Genomic DNA, 23,688 nt, shown 5'->3' with positions numbered 1-23,688 from the left:
TGTGTAGGGTAAAGTGTATGTTGTAGGGTGGAGAGTGGGTGCACTGAACATCAAATCTACAGGGAATCAGGCAGGTGAATTTACCATCAAACCACATATGACACGTCTGTGGCCACACATATATATATATATATACATATATATATATACACTTCCCTTGGTCTAGAGCTCTGGGCACCTGTGCTATGCTGTCAGTGAGGGCAGGGTAGTGGACCCCGGAGTCACTGGCAGCATAGCACAGAGACAAGAGATCTGGGCCAAGGGCAGTATATATGTGGCTACAGACATCTGTCATACAGGTCAGTTTGGGACACTAAACAAAAAGGACCTATAGTTGTTTAGTGTCCCAAAGCTGCCTGCCTGCTGCCAGTGTAATACACACAGAGCAGCTCCTGCCTGCTCCCTCCTGCTGCACTTCTCTGTACTCACTGGGCGTTCTGTAAGCTCGGGCAGTTCTCTTTCACTCTCCTTGTGTTCCCGGGCTGCAGGGGGAGGGGGAGTGAGTGGAGGGGCGGACACTGACTTGCTGCTGTGTCTCTAGGCAGCACTATTGAGCACAGAGCAGGTCTGATGCAGCCCACGGTAAAAGAGATTGCTGGAGCTCTCGGTTATCGGCAGCTTTTCCTGCCTGGCCAGTTCTATAGAGACGGCAGTGGAGATGGTGCGCGTGCCCACAGGGAGGGCTATGCGTGCCCTCTCTGGCACGCGTGCCATAGGTTCGCCACCACTGCTCTAGGAGAACTTAAGGAGTAGTGTACATAGCACCCCGCATCACTATTGTATATATGATGAATATGGTGGTCTCATCATTGTATCAGGTATCACCTTAATGAGTTCCATGGCTATTGTTTTAGCTTCATTTCTTCTTTAAGTAGTATTTTCTATTGCTTGTTGTGTATATTCTATAATAAAATTTGACCTTTTTATGATATACGGGTCATTGCTTTGTGTTGGTTTTTGATAATAACGATTATGTTTTATTGTATTGGTCATTACAGACATGGTGATACTGCATATGTCGGGTTTGTATAGTGATTTTTCCCTTTTTTATTGTATATGTAAGTGTAATATTAAACAGGGCTTTCGGGGCTTTTTGATTAATTTCATAGTTTAATTTTTATTTAATCTTACGTGTCCCACTCTGGGACATGAACAAGCAATCATTTAATTGCTTGTTCATTATAATACCCTGAAGTACTGATGTAGGACTGGCAGCCTATGCAGGGTATTGGCACGGTCAGCTATGCTGATCCATAGGCTGACACATATGTAACTGGACCTTACAGGCATTTACTTTGGACAGCCCTGGGGTCTGAACTAAGTTGCCGTACCAACAATCAGCACCCCCTGAAAACGCTGTGGGGGAAGGGGAGTAGGGCCCCGATTCAAAAGGGCTAACTGCGGCATTTAATGGTTAACACCATCGATTGCCGGTAGATTACTGCTGACAGCCCGTGATTCCCAATGCAGCCTCAGCTCCAGTGCAGAGCTGAACTGGCATCGGCTTTGCGCTGTACTAGTATGGCGTGGATCAGACAGGAGTTAATGACTGTCACACCTTATGTACATCAACTCCCTGCGCAATGCATGCCCAGAAACTCTGTTTCTGCTCCACTGGTCAGGCACAGGCATTCCTGCCTCTTTGGGAGAGCGCGGTGGCTCCCGAAAATTTCCTGTTGTGACCCCGGTTCCGTCCCTGACTCTAATCCTGTGCAGCCTGTCTCGAGCTCCTGCCTTTCCCCAACCACAATCTTGCCTTATGACTCTGTACTACTCCTTGGCTGCCACCACGGACAAAGTCATGCCTGTGGAGCGACCTGGTGGTACCATGCCGCAGCAAGTCCAACCCGCTTTGCAGCGGGCTCTGGTGAAAACCAGGAGCCACTTAGACTCTGATCTCAGTTGTCGGCTTACTTCATCATCCGTGGTGGTCCAGTGGGTCCACTACCCCTGGTGACTGACAGGATCATTGCCCAGCTGAAAGATCCAGCCATGTTTCATCTTTAATGCCCTGTCTGATAGGAGGTTTGCATGCAAAATCTCATGATAAATGGTCCCCTTCATTCTTTCATGTACATAGATCAGTAGTCCTGGTCTCTTTGCAGAGAAACAGCCCTGAAGCATGATGTTGCCACTCCCATGTTCCTAGTAGGTATGGTGTTCTTTTAATGCAACTCAGAATTCACTATCCTCCAAACATGATGAGTTTTGTTTCTACCAAACAGTTCTACTTTGGTTTCATCTGACCATATGACATTCTTACAATACTATTCTCAACATCCAAATGCTCTCTAGCAAACTTCAGATGGGGGCAGATAAGTACTGGCTTAAGGGGGTTTGCCCATGAAATAAAATTCTCAAATTTCAATCTAGTGATGTTAGTGATGTTAAGATCATTTTTAACCCTTTTTTTTACAATTTTATTTAGTTTTATTGCCATTTTAGCTCCTATCTTTCCCTAGGCTGGTCAGTGTAAAATTACAGAGTGTAGGCAGGACTCTTTAAGCAGACACATTATGATCACTCTAGTGCTGTGAGATGCTATGTGCTTACAATGTGAGATGCATATAATCACAAACAATGACATTCTTAGGTCTGCTATCTCAGCCATAACATTCACTGTCAGCTCTGCTCTGCCTCCCTCCCCTGGATAAAGACCCTATCTGTTTGTAGCTAGTAGAGATTTCTGATTTATGGTGGGATCCTGGGGTAACCAAAATTGTATGCACCAGGACTGATAGAGACAGGTTGGAATTATATCTGTGAAATGTTGTATTTAGATAATTAATGTTAGTTTAGATAACTAACCAGTGGCAAGACGCCTGAGTCATTGTTCTCATTGCTGTCTTGAAACATCAATTTGATCCTCAGTACACCTGTGTTGGCCCAGTTTGTAAACAATTCCGCTATAATAACTTCATTAGTTATTTTTAGTATATCTACACAGGTTGTCATTTTCATGCTATTTATCATTAGGCATGCTCCTGGGATACATGGCAACTGGCTGACATCATTGTGTGTGTCGGCTAAGCATGAAGACCCGAAGAGGAGCCTAACAACCCGAAGAGGCACCGGAGCATCCACAGCAAGAAGAGCACCTGCAGGTGGCATCGGAAAGGTGAGTACAGTGTTACTTTTTTTAAATTAAAGGCTAGGTATACTCTGGGCAGGGGTCGGCCGGCTATATACTGGGGGATGGGCTGGCTATATACTGGTGGAGGGGGGCTAGCAGGCTATATACTACAGTGGGCAGCCAGGCTATATACTACAGGCTATATATTACAGGAGGACTGGATAGCTATATACTGCAGGGGCTGGTAGGCTATATACTAGGGGGATGGGGCTGGCAAGCTATATACTGGGGGTGTGGCTGGCTATATACTGCAGGGGCAGCAGGCTATATATTGGGGGGACAGGGGCTGGCAGACTATATACTACAGGGGGCTGGCAGACTATATACTGGGGAGACAGGGGCTGGCAGGCTATATACTGGGGATATTGGCTGGTCAGCATTTTACTGGCTGGAGGCTGTGACCAATGCATTTCCCACTCTAGGCTTATGCTTAATAGGTTTTCCTATGTGTTAAAATTACGTACCTCGTCTTATACTCGGGTCGGCTAATCCTCAAATATATGCGGTAAGTTGAATTTATATATTTCATAATTGTAACTGCAGAAAAACAAATCGTGACAATCGGATTTTTTTCCATCATGGGAACAAGGATTATCAATAAAGCTTCATTACAGACACGTTACAGTTGAATATTGCAGCCTGGGACAAAAGTAAAGCCTCCAGAAAGCTTCCCCAGAGGTCACAGTGGTCAGAGAGGTCTGTATGTAAGTCGGATGTCCTTAAGTCAGGGACCACCAGGATAGTACTATTACAAATGGGCATTCCTAATATACCCTTGTTATTTAATGATATTGATGATTCAAACAGCAGCTATTGAGAAAGGAGCAAGACGCTTCTGAAATGTGCCTAGCAAGAATTGATATTATGGGGCAGATTTATCTTACTATGATGCAAGCTTTTTAGTTGTATTCTAGTGACTTTTTGGGCGCATTTGGGTATTTTACCAATTTTTTGTGCCTTTTTCCAGCAGTTTGCCAGAGTTTGTCTTGTTGCAGTTTCCTGTTTTACGCTTAATTTGTCTTCGTATTTCTCCTGCTTCCAGATGTTTGTGCCTAATTTAACATTGATTTGTGCCTACATGGGTGCAATTACTTGTGCAATAACACGCCAGTCCTGACCATGATTAAGAATGGCAATAGTATGAGTTGCGCAAAAAAAAAAAAAAAAAAATCGCTCCATTTTTTAAAATTTTCACCTAATAAGGCTAAAAAAAATATGCATTTGACAATGCGCCAAAACCACAAAGACAAATGAGGTGCAAAAATAGACTCTTGAATGACCCAAAAAGCACTCAGGGAAGGGGAAAATAAGATAAATGACCCCCTATATCTAACAGTTGGCAGTGTTATAGGTGGCCACTGCCAATGCATCGTGGAAGCTTTAATATTTAGAGCATCGTTTGAAACCACGGTTTGAGACCAACAGATGTCTATGCAAGACTTGACATTATGCTATGTGACCAGATGGAGGCATACAGAGCAGTCAGGCACTAGGACCAATTGGTGACTAAGAATAAAGACAGATGCATGAGCTGCAGTCTTCATTATGCAGGAGGATAACTATACCACATGCCATCAGTGTCCACCAGCTCATGCCTGGATGAACCGTCGGAAGATCTACAACCTCTTGTCTTGACCTGGAACTTATCAAAAATGAAGGTACTAAACTACAGTGCATATCATGATAAATTTGAGATATTTTACATGGCAGCCGAGTACCATATATACACTGACCTAAGTATAACCACAAAAAACTGGGAAACCTATTGACTCAAGTATAACCCTAGGGTGAAAAATACATTGGTGCCAGGCCATGCCCCCTCCCCCAGTATATAGCTAGCCAGCCCCCCAGTATATATAGCCAGCCCGCCCTCTTTCTCCCAGCATATAGCTAGCCAACCCCCTAATTCCATTATATAGCTATCCCCCTGCCCCCTAGCGTAAAGCCCCCACTATATAGCTGCCCCCGTATATAACCAGCCTGCTAGCCCCTTTAGTATATAGCCAGCCTGCCAGCCCCCTGTAGTATATAGCCATTTTGCCAGCCGACTTTAGTTTAAAGCCAGCCCCCATAATTATCCAGCTTCCTGTATGCCCAGCACGTAAAAAAGTCAGTACTAATCTTTCTGATGCCCTCTGCAGGTCCTCTTTTTACTACCGGCAGTGTTGGGTCCATGGGCACTGCCCGTGTACACATTACAGAGTGAGCCGCTGCTGACATCATAGTATGTGGACCAGCAACCACAAGACCCGCACAGACCTGCCACTGCCGAACATAAGAGGACCTGGGGGCATCAGAAAAGTGACTATTGACTTTTTTTACTCGGGTATAAGCCGAGGCACTTTTTAGGAAGCCGCATGTATTTGAGTGAAACACCTTTGTCAAACTAACACGTGTATATATCCAAAATCAATAGTAAGACTAACACACTATTTTGACAAATGGTGAGCCACGCCAAGGCTCATTATATATGAGATACTCTGCTATATGTTTTCATAAAATCCCGGCCTGGTTATATTACAATGTTATAATAAAATCTGCAATAAGAAGTTTAGTAGTGTGTGACTGTGCAAAGAACCATATTATTAGATCTACCTTTTTCACCAAGTTGACCATTGACACACGATTGGGTCCCTGCACATCAACCATTTAGGGGGATACTCAACAAGTTATAGTGCCGTCTGGATATTTTTATGTACCTTTAATAAATCTGTCAGAAGTGTCTGTTTTATAAAAAAATAAGGATGAGTAAAAAAGAAAATCTCAAGCACGTATACCAGTTTAAATCACTATTTTTGTGTGGTGTGAAAAGGCAAAAGTTAAAACCCCAAATACTATTTTTTGCAACTTTTTTATATCAAAATGTCAAGAAAATCCTGTGATAAATGTCCCACAATATCTTATTGTTTACAGTAAAGGTTATAGAGACATTTATTAGAACATTAATTTATTTACTTACCCACTGGTCCCGGGTCTTTGTGCCTGTGAAAAGTGCCAGTCAATGTTGGCTTGTGCCTGCTAAAAAAGTGGGAAAAGAAAGGAAAAAAGTTTGTGCAGAATATTTGACTATAAGTAATATTTTCACTTGCCCAAATCACACTATATCTGTGATACACTTTCTTGGGATAATCATACATATGATAAATCTTCATGTCCTTTGATTTTAATGGGGAAATTACTATTTAAAATATGATATATAGTATTATGGCAGCTTATAGCAATCATAAGCAACTGAATGTAAATATATATGTATATATAGCCATGCCCATACAATTTATGAAACCATTAGAATTTGGCATGGCATCAATACAATTTGAAATTATTTGCCTTCCTTTGACGCGTGGCATGGGGTGGTTGATCACCTTTATTGTTTGGGGCATTTTGAAAACCAAACCTGACATATCTGATTGTATCAATTTTAGACTCACCATCCCTTATCGCTGAGGGCAAAATTTAAAGACTCCTTGGTTCAATTTATTGGAACCACCTTACATTAGAACAAGGTTATTTTTGGTCTTCAGTATGACATTAAGTTCAGGATTTTTGGTAAGTATTGTTAAAAGGAATTTTCCACGAAGGACACGTTACCTCCATAAAGTGGATAGTGTGTGGTCATTGGGCATCCGAGTGCTGGGATCTCTTAATCATCCCAGTGATTAAGAAATTGGGGGGATGAAAGTTGCCTGGAATATCACATACTGAATAAGTTGCTGTAGGCATGCTCTGTCTGCAATCCATTCACGTCCATAGGACTTCCTGTAATGGCTAACAAGATGTCTATACTGGAAATCCTATAGAACAGAAGGAAGTGTTTTGGAGTGTATTTTCCCAGTTGCTGGGGCTCCTAGTATTCAGACCACTAGTGATCAGACACTTGTTCACTAGGGAGAATTATCTTTCATGAATTACCCCTTTAAATCCAAAGTTACATAAATGTAATGTAAGCGGTTCCTAGTGCTAAATCAGACACAGCAGTGTTACACTGCTAGCGTTATCGGAAACGCTAGCTAACGCTAGCAAACGCTGCTACGATGTACACTAGAAACGCCGGACTGGCGTATTCATGAGGCGGTATTAGGGGCGGGAGCTCTCAAAGCTATTGTACAGCGCAGCAGTGTTTGTTAGCGTTATCGGAGGTTTCCGATAACGCTAGCAGTGTAACATTGTTGCTTCTGTTTTAGCACTAGGAGCTGCTTACTTTAATAAGCAGGTCCTAGTGCCGTTTTTAAGGGTGAAAGGTCCTCTTTAAGTCTGCCATAATAATATGTGCAGATCCCAAAGTTTTGTATTGCTTCATACAGTGATCACATCATCAGTGTTATTTAGGCATAATTACATAGATGAGAAAAACATACATTAAAAAGTGGATGGGTGATATAACATGCATTCTAATGGATGTGGAATTGTGAAATAATTTACTTGTGAACCAAATTCTACCATTTCTCATAAAATGATATAGATATAGTTCACCGATGTGTAAGTTTTAAGACCTCATGCAAAGAATAGTGGAATATACAGAATGTGAATGGTGTCACATTGATTTTTGTACTCTGGAGCCTTATAGGGATAACATGCTCCTGTAGTTGCCTATTAAGTGCCATAATAACATACAGGTGATATACTGAAATCTACATCCTTAGTGAAGTTAGCCCATTTTTGTTTTTGTGCTTCCAATTTTCTCTCCCCACATTCAAAAACCTATAACTTTTTAATTTTTTAATGTACTGATCTGTGTGTGTGAGCTGTTGTTTTCTCTGTAACAAATTCTACTTTGTATTGATGGTATGTATTATTCCATGGCGCGTACTGGGAGGTAGAAAAAAAATTACAAATGTGGTGAAATTGGTTAAAAATGCATTTACGGCTTTGACTGTGCACTTCAAATGACACGTCTTCTTTATTCTTTCGGTTGGTGCAATCAGAAAACCAAATTTATACAGGTTTTATGGTGTTTTTATACATTTTTAAAAATTAGAATCCTCTGTATGAAAATAATCTTATTTTTTAAAATTCTGCTGCTAATAACTTCAGTGTACAAGTCTGTAGGTTAAGTGTCATTCTTAGTGGGGGTGAGCTGACATTTTTATTGCTACCATTTTAAGGACTGTATGATCTTTTGATCACTTTTATAAAAAAAATTTCCAGGCCAAAGATAAGTGACTCCCAATGTGTGAATGCAGCTTACACTGTTACAACTGCATAAAACGGAACAGTTTTATACTTCTGTGTGTTTATTCCTTTTTCCAGACAACATGCCATAGCAGAAAACTTTTAGCTATATTAATAAGGTATGCGAATATTTAGAAAAAAATGTAATATTATAACCTAAAAGGGTTTTTCAGGTCAGTTATACTGGGGACATCAGTTGAGATTGGTGGGGTCCAACTATTATGATTATTGTACACAAGTTTTAAAATCCGCACCTCCAATGAATTGCCACTGGAGTTAAATATTGTCTAGGAAATGCATCAGGAGCATCATTTTAGTAGTGTTTATACAATGATATGTACATCTCTTTATAGTGGACATAGTAGTCGTACATTGAGTATTGGCCTTGAAAAAAATAAGTGCGGCAAGATTTTATTTTTAACGCAGGAACTGTGCTATAATAATTGGTGCATGGCTGAAAGTGTTTGAAATGACTTCAAATTCAAGAAGGAGAAATAGACCCACAAAAAGCAAGTCTACTATTTCTAATTGTGTGACAAATTGCCCCCAAAAAAGTGTCAGATAAACTAGAGAAGCCGGAAAAGTGTCTGGATTCACAAGTCGCAGGCAATGTGAGAACCAAAAAGTAAAAACTGCCATGATTGCCAGAAAAAAAGCTAATTTGTGGCACCGACCCATGATAAATAAGGCGCACATAGCTATGAAAAACCAAGAAAATCCTATAATAAATGTCCCCCATTGTTACTAAATTAATTTAGAGTTGGGGGAAGCAGAATGCCAGTGATACATCCAAGAAATTAATATAGATGTTACACAGTCTGAATAAAAGCATTGTCACCTACTGCTGTCACCTCCTTGAAGCCTGATGGTTTAATTAAGGAAAACTATCATTTGATTTGATGCATTATGAACCATACACACCTTCAGAATGCAGTAGCTACACTGATGCAGAAACATATCTTGTTTAATCCCATTGCTGAGTAGTTTTGCTGAAAATACTATTATAAAGTTATGATATTGAAGGTCTCTCGCTTCTGTGCCTGGGCTCAGCGCTTTTCCTTTCACATTAGTTTTGCACTGCTCCAGAGAATGATGTAATCACTGTTCTTCCTGCCAGGGTGATTAATCAATTGCTGCACCATCCTCCAGCTGCTGTATATGAGTGATCCAGCTGAGGTTGATTAGTCTTGTCTTGGCTGTTCAAACATCTCTGTGTGTAATGCGTGTCCAGCTTTCCCAAGGTCCTGAATTTTATAATAGTTTTTTCAGCAAAACCACTTGGTTCAGGGATTTTAACAACATATGATTCTGCATCAGTGTAGCTACAGCATTCTCCAGGCATTTTTGGTTCATAATGCATCAAATCAAGTGGTAGATTTTCTTTAAATATTCAAGACTAGATATTAGTTCTCCACATCCCAAGTCGGTTCTTCAACCATTTACTTTGCAGCGTTCTGCTTCCCGGCCGTAAACCACTTCTGGGGTTGGGACTCTGAGCACCATATTTATATGTGATGCATGGAGTTCCAGCCGAAACTGTAATCACGGACTGAACTTAGAAAGTGTGATTCATTATTGTAGGTGTATTTTTAGCATTCTAATTGCCTTTCTAATAACTAATACGCTTTGTAAGTATAGTAGCATAATAATATAATAACATATTGGATTAAGTGGGAGGCATTTATCAAGACATGAAAATATTGCAATTCCAAGCCATGAAATGAAATGTATCATCCCCCTTTTGAGTATGATAATATTATAATGACTTGTGTCCTCTATTATGCCTGCTCTCCTTTTTAAGTGTATCTTACAGTTTGCATCTGTGTAAGCCGTATTGTTTGTATTTGTAAAAATAATTAAAAAAAATTAAAATAATAACACAGTGCACAAATGTCTGAATCACAACTTGTTTGTCAATTAGCAACTTATAAAAATTGAAATAAAAAGTGATCAAAAGGTTTATAGTCCGAAAGATGGTAGAAATGAAAATGGCAACATGTCCCACAAAAAAATAATACTTTACAAAGCTCCATATGAAGCTTCATGCTTCCACATGAAGTATGAAAAAAAGTTTGGAATCAGAATATGGTGAAACATTTTTTTTTCATACAAAAGCTTTTTCATTTTCTTTTTTTTTTAAAACCCCTATAATCTAAATTTGATATTCTTGTGATCGTACTAACCCAGAGAATAAAGGGGAAGTGTCATTTAGAGAACACAATAAAGACAATCAATTTCACTACATTTGGAATTTTTACCCACTTCCTGGTATTAAATACCGCCGCTATTTGTTATGCAGAAAGCAAGCCTGTATACATACAAAAAAAAGGTATAGATTTTTAATGGAGAGGACTGAAAATGGAAAACCAAGAGCAAAAAAGGGCATTGACGGGAAGGGGTTAAATTAGTGAATATTTCATACATATCTATTTAAATGATGGACTTACTACTCTATTTATTTCCATTATTAGGCTTAGTTTGCACTACTCTTTATTTAACTGATACTCTAACGGTATCAATTAGTATCAGTTACTATCTGTTTTTTTTAACAATCAGGTTTTTAATTACACTTTTAATTAATTGATCTACAACTTCTATAATCTATCTATCTCATATCTATCTATCTAGCTACCTATCAATCTCTTATTTCTAATTACCTATCTACCTATTGATTATTTCTATTATTTCTATTTGCCTACCTATCTTTCTTTCTATACCTTACATTTTTCTATAATCTATCCATCAGCTCTTTTTCTATTTATTAACTATTTCTGTCTATATTTGTCTATTATCTTCATCTAAAAAAATGTAAAAACTTACTATGTGTCCCAATTACTTTAATGTAAAAAACATGTAATGTCATCTGTAGTGGTCAGTTTGGCACCATCAGTTTTGGATCAGTTTTCTTTTAGACAGAAAAAAAGTACTGCAAGCTCTGTCTTTTGTTCTGTGAAAAAAACTGATCCAAAATGGATTACTGTACAACTGATTACAACTGATGACATAAAATTTACATTGACTTCAATGGGATTTAAAACTGATTTCAGCCTTTTACTTTTCTACCCGGGTACTAGAGACGAAAACACCAACCGTCTGAACTAAGCTTTATCTGCTATGCATCAGCTTTTTTTAATTCTCTGTTTTCATTTATTTTATTGTTTATTTTTCTAAACATGCTTGTTCCAAAAAAAGAGAATTATGTAATTTTAACAGATTCATTCAGGTTCCTTTTTTTATTTTATTAATGGAAGCCAATGCAAAGAAAAGTACGGTAATAATGTTGGGTATCGCTATATATGTGATGTATAAATAATCCTTTAAGTAGGCTGTTGAGACCTTTGTAACTACGCAGGTTGTGTGCCCTTAAGGCCGACCCTGGTTATGACAGGAATGAGTAGCTGCATGTATACTAATATATATTTCTGCTACACCCCCTGTTCTACTGGGATCTCCATTAAGATGCAGCTCACTGTGACACAGATACGTATAATGTGAGCATCTAATTAAGATGAAGGGATTGCTACAAAAGATCTCCTTTTCTTGAGTACAAACACATTCTCCCCGTTTGTATGATTTATCTCCGACCTCATTCTGCATTTGCTGAAACTAAAATAGTCAGCAATCTTTAAAAAGGTTTTCTACGCTTCACAAATCAATGCTGAATGAAGGCATGGCCGGCCTGAAGAGCTGCATATGCAATCCTCACGTCTGCAGTCCCCTTCACCGTTACCATGGCAACCTATTACCCGTTTGTTTACACGGCCCTGCATGTGCTGGCGCTCAGGCATAGTAACAACACTAAGGGGATAGGCTTTTATTTTAAGTGGGTGTTAAAAATAACAGCTATGCATGGAACAATGAAAGAAGAAACCAGCAAGAATCAGGAGAAAATAACCAGCATGGAAATAATATAGAAAACACATAGGGGAAGAGTTATCAAAAATGTCCTCATCCCTGTAATGAAACACAAGGGTAATAAGGTATATTAACTCTTCACTAGAGACCCGCACCATCTAGTTGTAGATCTAGATTTTATTGATCTCTAAAATAAATTATATGCCCTATATTCAAATTACCCAATCTGGCCAATTATTCTGGAAAAAGTCTCTGCAGTCTCTGCAATGGCAAATCTAGGGCAAAATTAGCTGTCCTGACCTTGAAAGGTTTCCCATGTCAGCTGAGGTGATGGAATATCTCACCAAAAGATAGACCGTCAGTCTGGGACCTGGCACCATAAGATGTCCCTGCATAAAACTGAACACATCGGCAGAATACCGTTGTTTAATATTTAGTGTTATGACCAGAAGCTGTAGCTCAAATTCCTGTGAACCGAAGCCATCGCTGGAGCTTCCAACCGCTAAACAGTTTTATGTCATGAAGATAGGTCATTAATCAAAATCCACAGCCTACTTCTATAACGTTCAGGACTAGTTTTGTTGTGGTACCATTAATATAAATCAAAATAATATGAATAATTTTTTCCACAGCTTCTTTATTTGGATATATGTTTTAATGGCAACAGACAACAAACTATCCTGTGTAGTCTGCTCCAGAGGTCATATTAACTCCTTTCTGAACCTATGAACTAACTTATGTTACGTAGGCTATATGGACACGTACAACACATTAGGACACATTAACTTACCCATCCTGTGCAATCCCCGATCTGGACTGTCCGCGGAATGCACACCTGCCACGATTCAATAACATTGTGCGCCCGATATCACTTTCTTCTTCCCGGTGTATGTAAGTGCTTGGCTTGCGACACAAATTTAAATGTTACCGTAAATCCTGCACTTACTCCGAATCCCTCGGATCGTATGATGACCCGCCCCAGCCCAATTTCTGTCCGGCATTGATGCGCCAAAATCTGATCGTGTGCGACACAATCCCTGGTACGAACCCAGAAAAGTCGGGAAACCCAACGAAAATGCAGATGTGGGACCCTTAGTATATAAGCGTCATTGTTTTTTATTTTCCAGGTGCTTCATCAATGCCAAAACTTAACTTTTGAGGTGCTTTGGGAGGTGTTAGCAGAGGATTTACTTAACTTTCAAAATGTGTAGCAAGACAATGCACTTACAAGCACCAGGAAGAAGAAGGTGAACTCCAGCGGACATAAGCGACATATCCAGGATATCGGGCGCACGATCTTAGTGAACTGCGGCCCAGTACATTATCGTCAGACAATGCACTTTCGGGGTAATTGGTCGGATAGGTAAGTAAATGTGCCCCAATGTTTGACCTATGTAATAACCCTTAAAGCACTCTTATTTATGTAACGTAATTGTGGACTGGGTGTAATTTTGTAGCCTTGGTTACAAGATATCTTCATGTTTATGTATAGACACAGTTACTGGGGGAGGTTTATCAGAAGTGTAAGAGCAGAACTTTTCTAGTTGCCCATGGCAACCATTCACAGCTCAGCTTTAATTTTTCCACTGCAGTCTAAAAAATGTAAGGCGAGCTCTGATTGGTTGCCTTGAGCAACTAGAACAGTTTTTCTCTCAGACACTTCTGATAAATCTCCCCCAGTGTTTGTATGAAAGAAACCATTGGACATACATCATCTAATGTTTGCTTTCTTTACACAGTCTGCCCTGTATAAATGGGAAGCCAAGGATACTTTTATTTACTTGCTATTGTCACTTCTATTTATAGATATAAATGTATTATACAGTATTGAAATTGAGGGAGCATATACTGTATTACTCACTTAATGCTCCCCTACAATGTCCAAATCATGTCAAACAGTGCCGGAAAAATGCTGAAATATTATAACCAAATACCGTGATATTTGAATAAAGTAAATAATAGTCATAGGCAGTGCTCAGATAATACTCACAGTGTACTGAAACAGCAAAGCCATACAATGCTCTTAGTTCCATAACTAATGTGCCAATATGATAGTGCCATACTGTGCTACACAGTAATCACATTATACATTTATACCTAAACATGTCAGATGATGCTAAATGTATAGAACCATGCAGTGCCCAAATATATTTCACTATGCAACATATAAGTGAACACATATTTTAACGTACTCACGGTTTACAGTGTCGACTCAGGATCATTCCAACATCTAGCTCCAGAGATTGCCCCAATACCTGCCTTTCCGCACATTTTATCTGCCTAAATCTGCAATGGTCTTAAAACTCTGTGGTGACTACTTTTTAAAGTGAAACTAAATAATATCATATATGATCTGATCTAGCCCCCCACCACCAACTCCCATGACTTCCATGAAGACATATGTATGTCCCCCCCCCTCTCTTTGATATCCCAGGGATTTTTCCTGGTGAGACCAGAAACCCCATTAAGTGGAGTAGAATTACTTAATTAAATTACTTATTAAATCGACAAGTTTATTTTTGAGGTAGGAGAAAAAGAAAAAAACAAAACAAAACTGAGCATTTACATATTAAGATCTGGATGCTACCATACATATTTGGGAAAGGAGTGGGTCAGGTCGGGTTTTTATTAGTCTGTGGAAGTGCTGTCTTTAATAGTCAGTCAAGGAGAATAAAAGGACCATTTTTCTCATAGGTGAGAGTACCACAGGTGGTGATGTTATTTTGCCTATAGAGCATCGACATATTCTGGCACATTGTACAGACTGTCTTCACACACATAAATCGTATTTTCCTATATCATGTGCACAAACTATTGCCAACATCAAGTTGAACTTTCAGTATGGGGGAAACCACACTATCCAAAGAAATCCAGTACACACAATCACACATACAAAGTGTATACAAAGTGTATGTTTGGCCATACATATTAGCGGCCAAACAGCCAATCTAGCAAATTAACCTCTCTATGCCACCCTAGCCAATCATAAGCTTGATAGTTTCTAGGGGCGTCAATTTGCCGAACCTGAATGCTGAACCCAACTGTCTTTATTAAAATTGTGTTTGGGTAAAAAAATAATCAGGCTAAAGTCGCGCTGCTCAGGTTTAACAAAGCGTTTATTTTGATAGAGGTGGACAACGCGTTTCAGAGGTGAACTACCTCCTTCGTCAGGTCCGAAAGTACAATATCTGTGACAGAAGAAGATCCAAATATGTATACAGTAAAAACATGTTCATAAATGTGTGGATAAATAAGTAAATGATTAAAAAATAATAAATAAATGAATAAATAAATGAGTAGGTATGTCTATATACCTTACAAGGTAACAATTGTTGATAGATATTTCATATAATGTACTTGATTTTAAATTCATATAATTCATAGTAAAACATTATTTTAAAAAGATATGCAACAATAATAATAAATAATAAGAATCTCCAGAACATAGCACAGAAGGTGAAAGAATAAATAACATCAGGTAAAAACATTTTTGTCGTGGTAAAAGAGTAGGGGAAAGAGTATAACAATTATAAAGGAGAATATGTATATCCTGTTCTAAAAGGTAAGTGTATATAGCTGTAAATGTGAGCCTACCCTGTCTTTCCTCAGTGAGAAATCTGTCCTAGGAGGGAGCTTAGGTGGTATTGGGGGAAAGAGACAGGTGGGAGCCACAACGAGTAGACCTAGATGTTAATAATAGTGTTAGTGTCACGGGCACCCCCGCGATCCATACCACAGATCGCGGGTGCACCCGTGCCTCCGTTGCGGGCACCCCCGCGATCCATATCGCGTATCGCGGGTGCACCCGTGCCTCCCTCCGCTGCCCCAGTGCTGCTCCGGTGCACTCACCTCTCCCGGCTCCCGCTCCCGTCCGGACTGGGTCTCGCGCGCGGCCCCGTCTCAAGATTTAAAGGGCCAGCGCACAGGTGATTAGTATTGGTCATTTCCTGTTTTGTATATAACCCTTTGTTTCCCATCATTCCCTGCCGGATCTTTGTGCCTCTTAGCCTTAGAGAAAGCTTCCTAGCGAGTATTGCTGTGTTCCTGCGTATTCCTGTATTCCTGCGTTCCAGTGTATTCCTGTGTGTTCCCGTTCCTGAGTCCTGTGTTGCCGTGTCCGATCGAGGAGTCCAGTTTGTCTCTAAATTCTGGCGTTCTTTATGTAACCAACTGCAGGTCATCCTTGACTTTTCTTCTGCTTACCACCCTCAGTCGAATGGTCAAGTGGAGAGGGTGAACCAGACTTTGGGCTGCTACTTGCGCCACTTCGTCTCAGCCCGTCAAGACAATTGGACTGACCTTCTACCTTGGGCTGAGTTCTCTTACAATTCTCTGGACTCGTGATCTACTGGTTCGGCTCCGTTCTTCGTGGTCTATGGACGTATTCCTCGCCCACCTCTCCCGCTGTCTACTCCCTCTGTTGTCCCTGCGGTGGAGGATCTGGTGCAGGATCTCAAGGCTGTTTGGGACCAGACCCGCCAGTCCCTTCTACGAGCTTCAGACCGTACCAAGACCCAGGCTGATAAAAGACGTCGAGCTCCTCCTGTCTTCTCTCCTGGTGACAAAGTATGGCTATCCTCCAGATACGTCCGGCTTAAGATACCCAGCTATAAACTTGGGCCCCGGTTCCTTGGCCCCTTTGAGGTAATCAAGCGCATTAATCAAGTGGCATACAAGCTCCGTCTTCCTCCATCTATGCGCATCCCGAACTCCTTTCATGTATCCCTCCTGAAGCCAGTCGTCTTGAACCGCTTCACCCAGCAATCCCCTCCTCTGGCTCCTGAGGCTGATTCTCCAGATGTATATGAAGTCAAGGAGGTTCTGGACATGAAGTTCGTAAGGGGTAAGCGGTTCTTCCTTGTAGATTGGAAGGGGTTCGGGCCTGAGGAGAGATCCTGGGAGCCTGAAGAGAATATTTTTGATCAGACTTTCCTCCAGAGGTTTCTTGGGACCAAGAAGAAGAGGGGGAGGCCGAAGGGGGGGGGGGTACTGTCACGGGCACCCCCGCGATCCATACCACGGATCGCGGGTGCACCCGTGCCTCCGTTGCGGGCACCCCCGCGATCCATATCGCGGATCGCGGGTGCACCCGTGCCTCCCTCCGCTGCCCCAGTGCTGCTCCGGTGCACTCACCTCTCCTGGCTCCCGCTCCCGTCCGGACTGGGTCTCGGGCGCGCGCGCGGCACTGCCTCAAAATTTAAAGGGCCAGCGCACAGGTGATTAGTATTGGTCATTTCCTGTTTTGTATATAACCCTTTGTTTCCCATCATTCCCTGCCGGATCTTTGTGCCTCTTAGCCTTAGAGAAAGCTTCCTAGCGAGTATTGCTGTGTTCCTGCGTATTCCTGTATTCCTGCGTTCCAGTGTATTCCTGTGTGTTCCCGTTCCTGAGTCCTGTGTTGCCGTGTTACCTGTGTTCCTCCCTGTTGCTGTGTGCCTGTGTTCCTGTTCCCTCCTGCCTGGACCTCCTGTTGCTGACCCCGGACTTGAACCTGACGTTGCATCTCTGCCGCCTGCCCTGACCCTGTGCCTGGACCCGACTACGAGTTTGTCATCCGTTAAGGTACCTCGACCTCGGCTGCCACCGTGGGCTAGTCACACCTGGGAACGACCTAGTGGTATCCTGCCGCAGCAAGTCCAACCCGCTTTGCGGCGGGCTCTGGTGAAAACCAGGTGCCGCTAGGCTCCGGTTCCGGGTGTTGGCTAGTTACATCTCCCGCGGTGGTCCAGAGGATCCACTGATCCTAACAGTTAGTGGACACAGACAATGGGATGGAGTGGTGGTACAGGTAGGGGGGTAAGTTACCTCGGAGTCTGCACTAGTCCAGGCTTGCGGAGAATCTGTAGGTATAAGAAATGCAGGGGAGAGATGAGGAATGTAAACGTAGATTGTCTCGTGTTGGTAAAGTTGGAGTGGAATAACAATACTTACAGAGTCTGAGATGCGGGCCGGCACGGGCGCTGTGTGTGATGTCTGTGCCGGCTTAGTCGGTTTAAATGACAGACGGAGTGCAGCTGCGCATGCGCGAAATGTTGCCGCATGCGTGTTGAAGCGGATGGTCCGTGGAATGGGCTGAACGTTCGGTATGTTTAGAACTAAATTGTAGTAGCGAGCGGTGGTGTTAAACATAGATGTAGTGAGACTAAAATTGAGTTAGGAGTCGAGAGCTGCATTGTGACAGCTGATTAGTGACAGTGAAAACTAAGCTACCAATTGTAATAGCGGACAGTGATGTTGAGCATGGATGTACTGGGACTGAGGCTGATTTAGGAGTGAAGTACTATATTGTACCAGCTGATTAGTGACACTAAGCAGAGTAGGTATGGGCTTGCTGTTAGGTATAGTAGAACTGATGTTGAGCTAGGGTAAATAAATAGCGGAAGATAAAACGGACCTAAGATATGAAGGGGATGTAGGTGGAGGTAATGATGGGCAATAATGCTGATGGGGGTGTGGTATTTAGGGGGTTAGACACGTTCCTGCGAAGGAGTTAGTTCACCTCTGAAATGCGTTGTCCACCTCTATCAAAATAAACGCTTTATTGAACCTGAGCAGCGCGACATTAGCCTGATTATTTTTTACCCAACCACGATTGCAGCTGTCCATTATCTTTGTCTAGTAGCGGATATCAGGTGTCCTGCAGCAGCTCTACCCACGCCATTTTATGTTACCAATGTATTGTTACTTTGTGACCCTATGAATGTTGATCTCATATTGCCTGCGCTGTGTATAATTTTTTTTCACTTCTGTACTTTATCTTTATTAAATACTTCATGAGGTAAGGCAACACTGCTGTACCATAAATCTCAAACATTGCAACCATAGTCTTCTGTAGGCAAGAGATGTACTAAAGTGCAGACCTGACATTTGGGTATTATATATATTTGTGCAAAGCCAACCCAAGTATAAGCCGAGGTACCTAATTTTACCACAAAAAAACTGGGAAATCTATTGACTGGAGTATAAGCCTACGGTGGGAAATGCATTGGTCACAACCTCTGCCCAGTAAATAGCTAGCCAGCCTCGTGCCCCGTGGAATAAAGGTAGCCAGCCTCCTGCTCCCCAGTATATAGATCACTAGCCCCTTGACCCCCATTATATAACTAGCCCCTACCCCCAGTATATAGCCAGCCCATGCTTCCCAGCGAGCCCCTAGAATTTAGCCAGCCTCTAGTATGTAACCAGCCAGCCGCCATTATATAACCAGTCCATGCTCCCCAGCCAGCCCCCTCCCCCCAGTATATAGCCGGTCCATGCCCCCCAGCTAGCTGCTGCTCCTCATTATATAGCCAGCTAGCCCCTAGTATTTAGCACTTAAAACTATAATGTCAAAACTACACTTTCTTTTTACTTTCGAAAGCGGCAGGTACGTGCGCACCGGCCACGCACATACAATTACATAAGCTGTTGCTGACATTATTGTGTGTTGGCGTCCAGCTTGCATGGCCCTGTCATTCCCAGAAGTACAAAATAGACTTGCGGGGTGGCATCAGAAAGGTGCGTTTTGACGTTATATGCTAGGCATACTGTATAAGCTGATTTTGAGTTTTTCAACACATTTTTTGTGCTGAAAAACTCGCTTTATACTCAAGTAATTGCTTTGGATTCTGTGCAAATAACCTAGCAGAAATCTAACAAAACAAATAGCATTTTGTAATGCAGAGGTATTCTGCATGTTTAAAGAGAAGAATGCCCTGTCTCACTATGAATTTGTGTGGCACCATACAAGATCTTTGTATTTGACATGTTTCCCTTTGATGCATTAGTATATTAACATGTGCTAATGGGCAATGGCTATTATGTTATGTTAGAGAACTGTCCAATCATAACACAGCAGCTTATCAACATACAGATGAACAGACTTTATTTATCAAGATAGTATAATTGGACTCAATTTCTAGCAGAGCCACTCCTTTCCATGTAGCTGCTTGTATTCCATCTATCCGCTCCCTAATCCTCCACCTCTATCATCTAAACCAAGGCATATAGAAAGTTCTGGTGTAACTTTAAAAAAAAGAATTCCACACACTCGATTATTATAGTTGGTAGTGAGACCTATATATGAAAATCACACTCCTACCAGTAAATTTAATAGTGGATATCTCCTCTTATATGGCATCAAGAAACTCAATTTCTCTATCATAATAAAATGGAGATTTGTCTCTTTAAAATGATTACAGAAATATGTTTCACAGTCTATAATTTTGGGTAAGACTTTTTCAGCCCTACTCTAAAAATCTACCTATCCAATACTGCATACAGAGCTGAATTCCTGGCAAGCTAGCGGAAAAGACACAGCAGGACATATTTTAGAGGCTCTCACAAGTATACTGTATATTACACAGTGGCTGTCACTGATATGAAAATCAATTTATATTTCTTGAGATAAAAAAAGTACTGAAGCGAAACTCTGAAAGAATATGCTCCATGTTTGCAAGATGTATAACAGGTCATTGCACAGATGTCCTTAAAAAGGGATGGAGGAGCTGTATGCGAAGGAATACAGAAATAGCAGAAACAGAAGTAAGTTTATATAAAGTATTGTGCAAAACTAGGTGATTGTCCCTCATAGGCCAATGAAACACAGCTGCAAATAAGGGACCACAAGCTTGTTGTTTACAGCCTGGACACAGCACATGTGACCCTCCATGTGAACCATTGACTAATGAGGGGAAAGACCTTTCTTAACCAGGGGGCTTCACTTTACATTTGAAGAAAACTGTGCAGAACTATTAATAGATGTTTATTTGTAAAGTATCTAATATCCTGTCCCTAACACATCACACAAAACGTTTATCGGGTCTTTCTTGCATTTTTGCTACTGATGACCAATGCACAGGCATCCTATATTTATACTTATGCCACTTTTTGTCGAAAAGATGGCAATTATTTATGTTTAAAAGGGAAATTTTATATCGTATAACCAAGTTTATGCGTGGGAATACTGTGTGACTAATAATGTTGAGACATTTTATCTTTATAGCTGTAGGAAAGCTGCCAGTCAGTTAGAGATATGTTATATAAACGTCTAGCAAAGAGATAAAAAAACAAATCTATAATTTTTTTTCATAAATTATAATTGTAATTGTCATGTCAAGTCATTGATGTAATTTTTTTTTCTTTTTTTTACAATTTTTCTATTAGTGTGATGCCTTCTGCCATGGGGTGTATTGCAGAACATAGGTCGCACCATTGAAAGCAGTTATGCTCTGGACATTTTACAATAAGCCTAATCTTGATTCTCTATATGAAGTCCTCTTAGTGTCCACATCACCCACACAGTGAACAAGTTATCAATGCTAATGATAAGTGATAGCTAACAACTCAGATGAAACTTTCAGTTTCTATGATACTATCACGTATTGAGCGAAAACAAGACATTTGGCACTTTTAATAACTAAAGGGGTTGCCAGTCCCAGCTTCTGAGACTCACAGCACACAGTTTAGGAGAAACTTTAACCTTTTAAAGACACAGAACTTTTATGTTTCAGTTTTTTATACTTTCCACCTTTCAAAAGTCACACCTTTCTGGAACCACCATTCCACATTATATATTATATATTTTGATAGACTGGATATTTTTGGGTGCATGGATGCCTCACATGTTTTTAATTTTATTTTTTATTGTTATGGTAGACTACTATGGTGACCTATCATTTCAGCTATGGGAGCTTCTCACACACTCCCAGGAGTCATCAATCAGCACCCCACTTCCCTCAGATAATATCACAAGAGCAATGATTGGCATTCATGTGTTGCAAACCTATTGACCACGGCACTAAAAATGTTAATACTGTGAGAAAGCGAGAGGTGTAGTTTGGGAGGACAGGTATCTGACATACAGGAAAATTAAGGGTGTTTGGTAAAAACCCCTGGATTTGTCTAAACAGTAGTAAACATGAATAGTCAGTTATGTCTATGTTGGCTTAGCTTTTTTTAAAGTCCATACTAGGCCTGCTTACTATGGATTAGGGGTAGGCTGGCAGAGGGACACCTAATCAATCTGGGCTTGGGTCCTGGTTTTTTTTATAGCCCACAGGTACATGTCATAGGACTTGTTAGAGCATAGAGTGATTGGGGGAACCTGTATTGGAAAGGATGAAGTGATTAAAAGATGAAGCGATCCGGTGACATAGTCAGAGCAACCCCCAGACTATTTACCATAAACAATCTATATTGCTGGAATCACGGCTTATAGAGTTAACATAAAGAAGTCTTAGAGGAGTCTCAGCAGGTGACATCCCTGGCAGCTGCTCAGCAAAGTACTGATCCAGCACTGTCCGATCAGGATGCCAGGAAAGGGGTCCGCAAAGCCATGACAAAAATTACAGCAGAGGACGATGTGGAGGCCTACTTAATGTGGTTTGTGAGGGTGGCCACCCGCGAGAAGTTAAAATAAGCAACACTAGGCAGAGGTGTTGGTACCCTTCCATGACACTGAATCCCAGCAGACATACTTTGAACAGGATGCCTGGACTACTCTATTTTAAAGGCAGTGATCTTGGCCCGACTAGAAGTGGATCCATGTGCTCAAAGGGTGCATAGCTGGAGATAACAGCCACTGAGGGGACAGATTCACTAATTTGTCCACCTGGTCCACAAATGACTTTAGCCAGAGACATCGATCCCAGCAAAGATTGTGGAGAAAATTGTTCTGGATTTCTTCCTTGCCGGTTGAGATCCAGCAATGGGTAGGACACGTAAATACGTCTGATGCCAATGCACGGGTTGGGTTGGTGGAGAGATACTAAGCTTTCCAGTCCCTAAACAGTAAAGCCCCTCATACCAGTGCAGCCCCTAAATCATGCAGGGCCATGACACCCATGACCAGGGCCACCACAGCTTCCCATATCAGGGAGGTACCCCAGGGGAGGAGGATGGGGGAGACTCTCACCTTTTGGACCTGCCTGGAGCTAGGTCATATTGTGACCCATTACCCCCATTCCCTAGAGCTTATGGACTGCAATTCTGCCCAGAGGATGTTCTTTTATGCTGCTCCAGCCTACACAGCCACTAGCCTCGCCTATGCCGGGTGACTGTAGCAGGGTGTCTAGTGTTGGGCCTGTTGTACTCCCACTGTTGTGTGACCCTGATAAATGGGTCCACATTGGAGTCCTGTGAATCCATGGGGACATAAAGAATTACCCTACCATGATTGTTGATCTCTAGACCCATCATGAAGAGACACTCCATGAGGTAGGGGCTATCATGAACTTGCCCCATGCCTTATCTTGGGTCAGGATTTTCCCCAAATTTGGACTCTATTGCAAATGAAGCAAAGGTTGGGAATCCATTCTCATCAAGTAATCCCTTTGTCACCTTTCTCAGGTCCCGGAACCTGAGCCCAATGACCCAGACTCTGGGGTTCCTGCCTTAGGGGTGACCACCATTGATGTTATGGCAGGAAAAGCTGAGGAGGTAGTGATGGGGCTGCAGCTGTCAGATATGGAGGTATCCAATGACAACTTCAGGACCACACAACTATAAGACTCCACTCTGGTCCAGACCGAGTAAAATGTGGTAACTCAGCA

General features: G+C 41.4%; 1 protein-coding gene across 8 annotated transcripts in view; it reads right to left on the bottom strand.

Annotated features, from left to right (window-relative positions):
- LOC140126350 (protocadherin gamma-C5-like) overlaps nt 1–23,688 on the bottom strand; it is a 164,922-nt gene that overhangs the window by 12,824 nt on the left and 128,410 nt on the right. For 5 of the 8 annotated variants that reach the window (XR_011854814.1, XR_011854813.1, XM_072145720.1 and 2 more), the window contains one exon: nt 6,093–6,151. The exons of 1 other annotated variant lie outside the window; for it this stretch is intronic. Coding sequence is in view for 4 of the 7 variants with exons in the window: in XM_072145720.1 (XP_072001821.1) it covers nt 6,093–6,151 (59 nt within the window). In the remaining 3 variants the exon portion in view is untranslated. The remainder of the gene's footprint in view (nt 1–6,092; nt 6,152–23,688) is intronic. 2 more of the 8 variants (XR_011854815.1, XM_072145721.1) reach the window with 1 other exon arrangement.

The sequence above is a fragment of the Engystomops pustulosus genome, chromosome 4, assembly GCF_040894005.1.
Source record: "Engystomops pustulosus chromosome 4, aEngPut4.maternal, whole genome shotgun sequence".
Lineage (NCBI taxonomy): Eukaryota > Metazoa > Chordata > Amphibia > Anura > Leptodactylidae > Engystomops > Engystomops pustulosus.
Note: the sequence above shows the minus strand (reverse complement) of the source record. Positions and strands in the feature narration are given on the sequence as shown.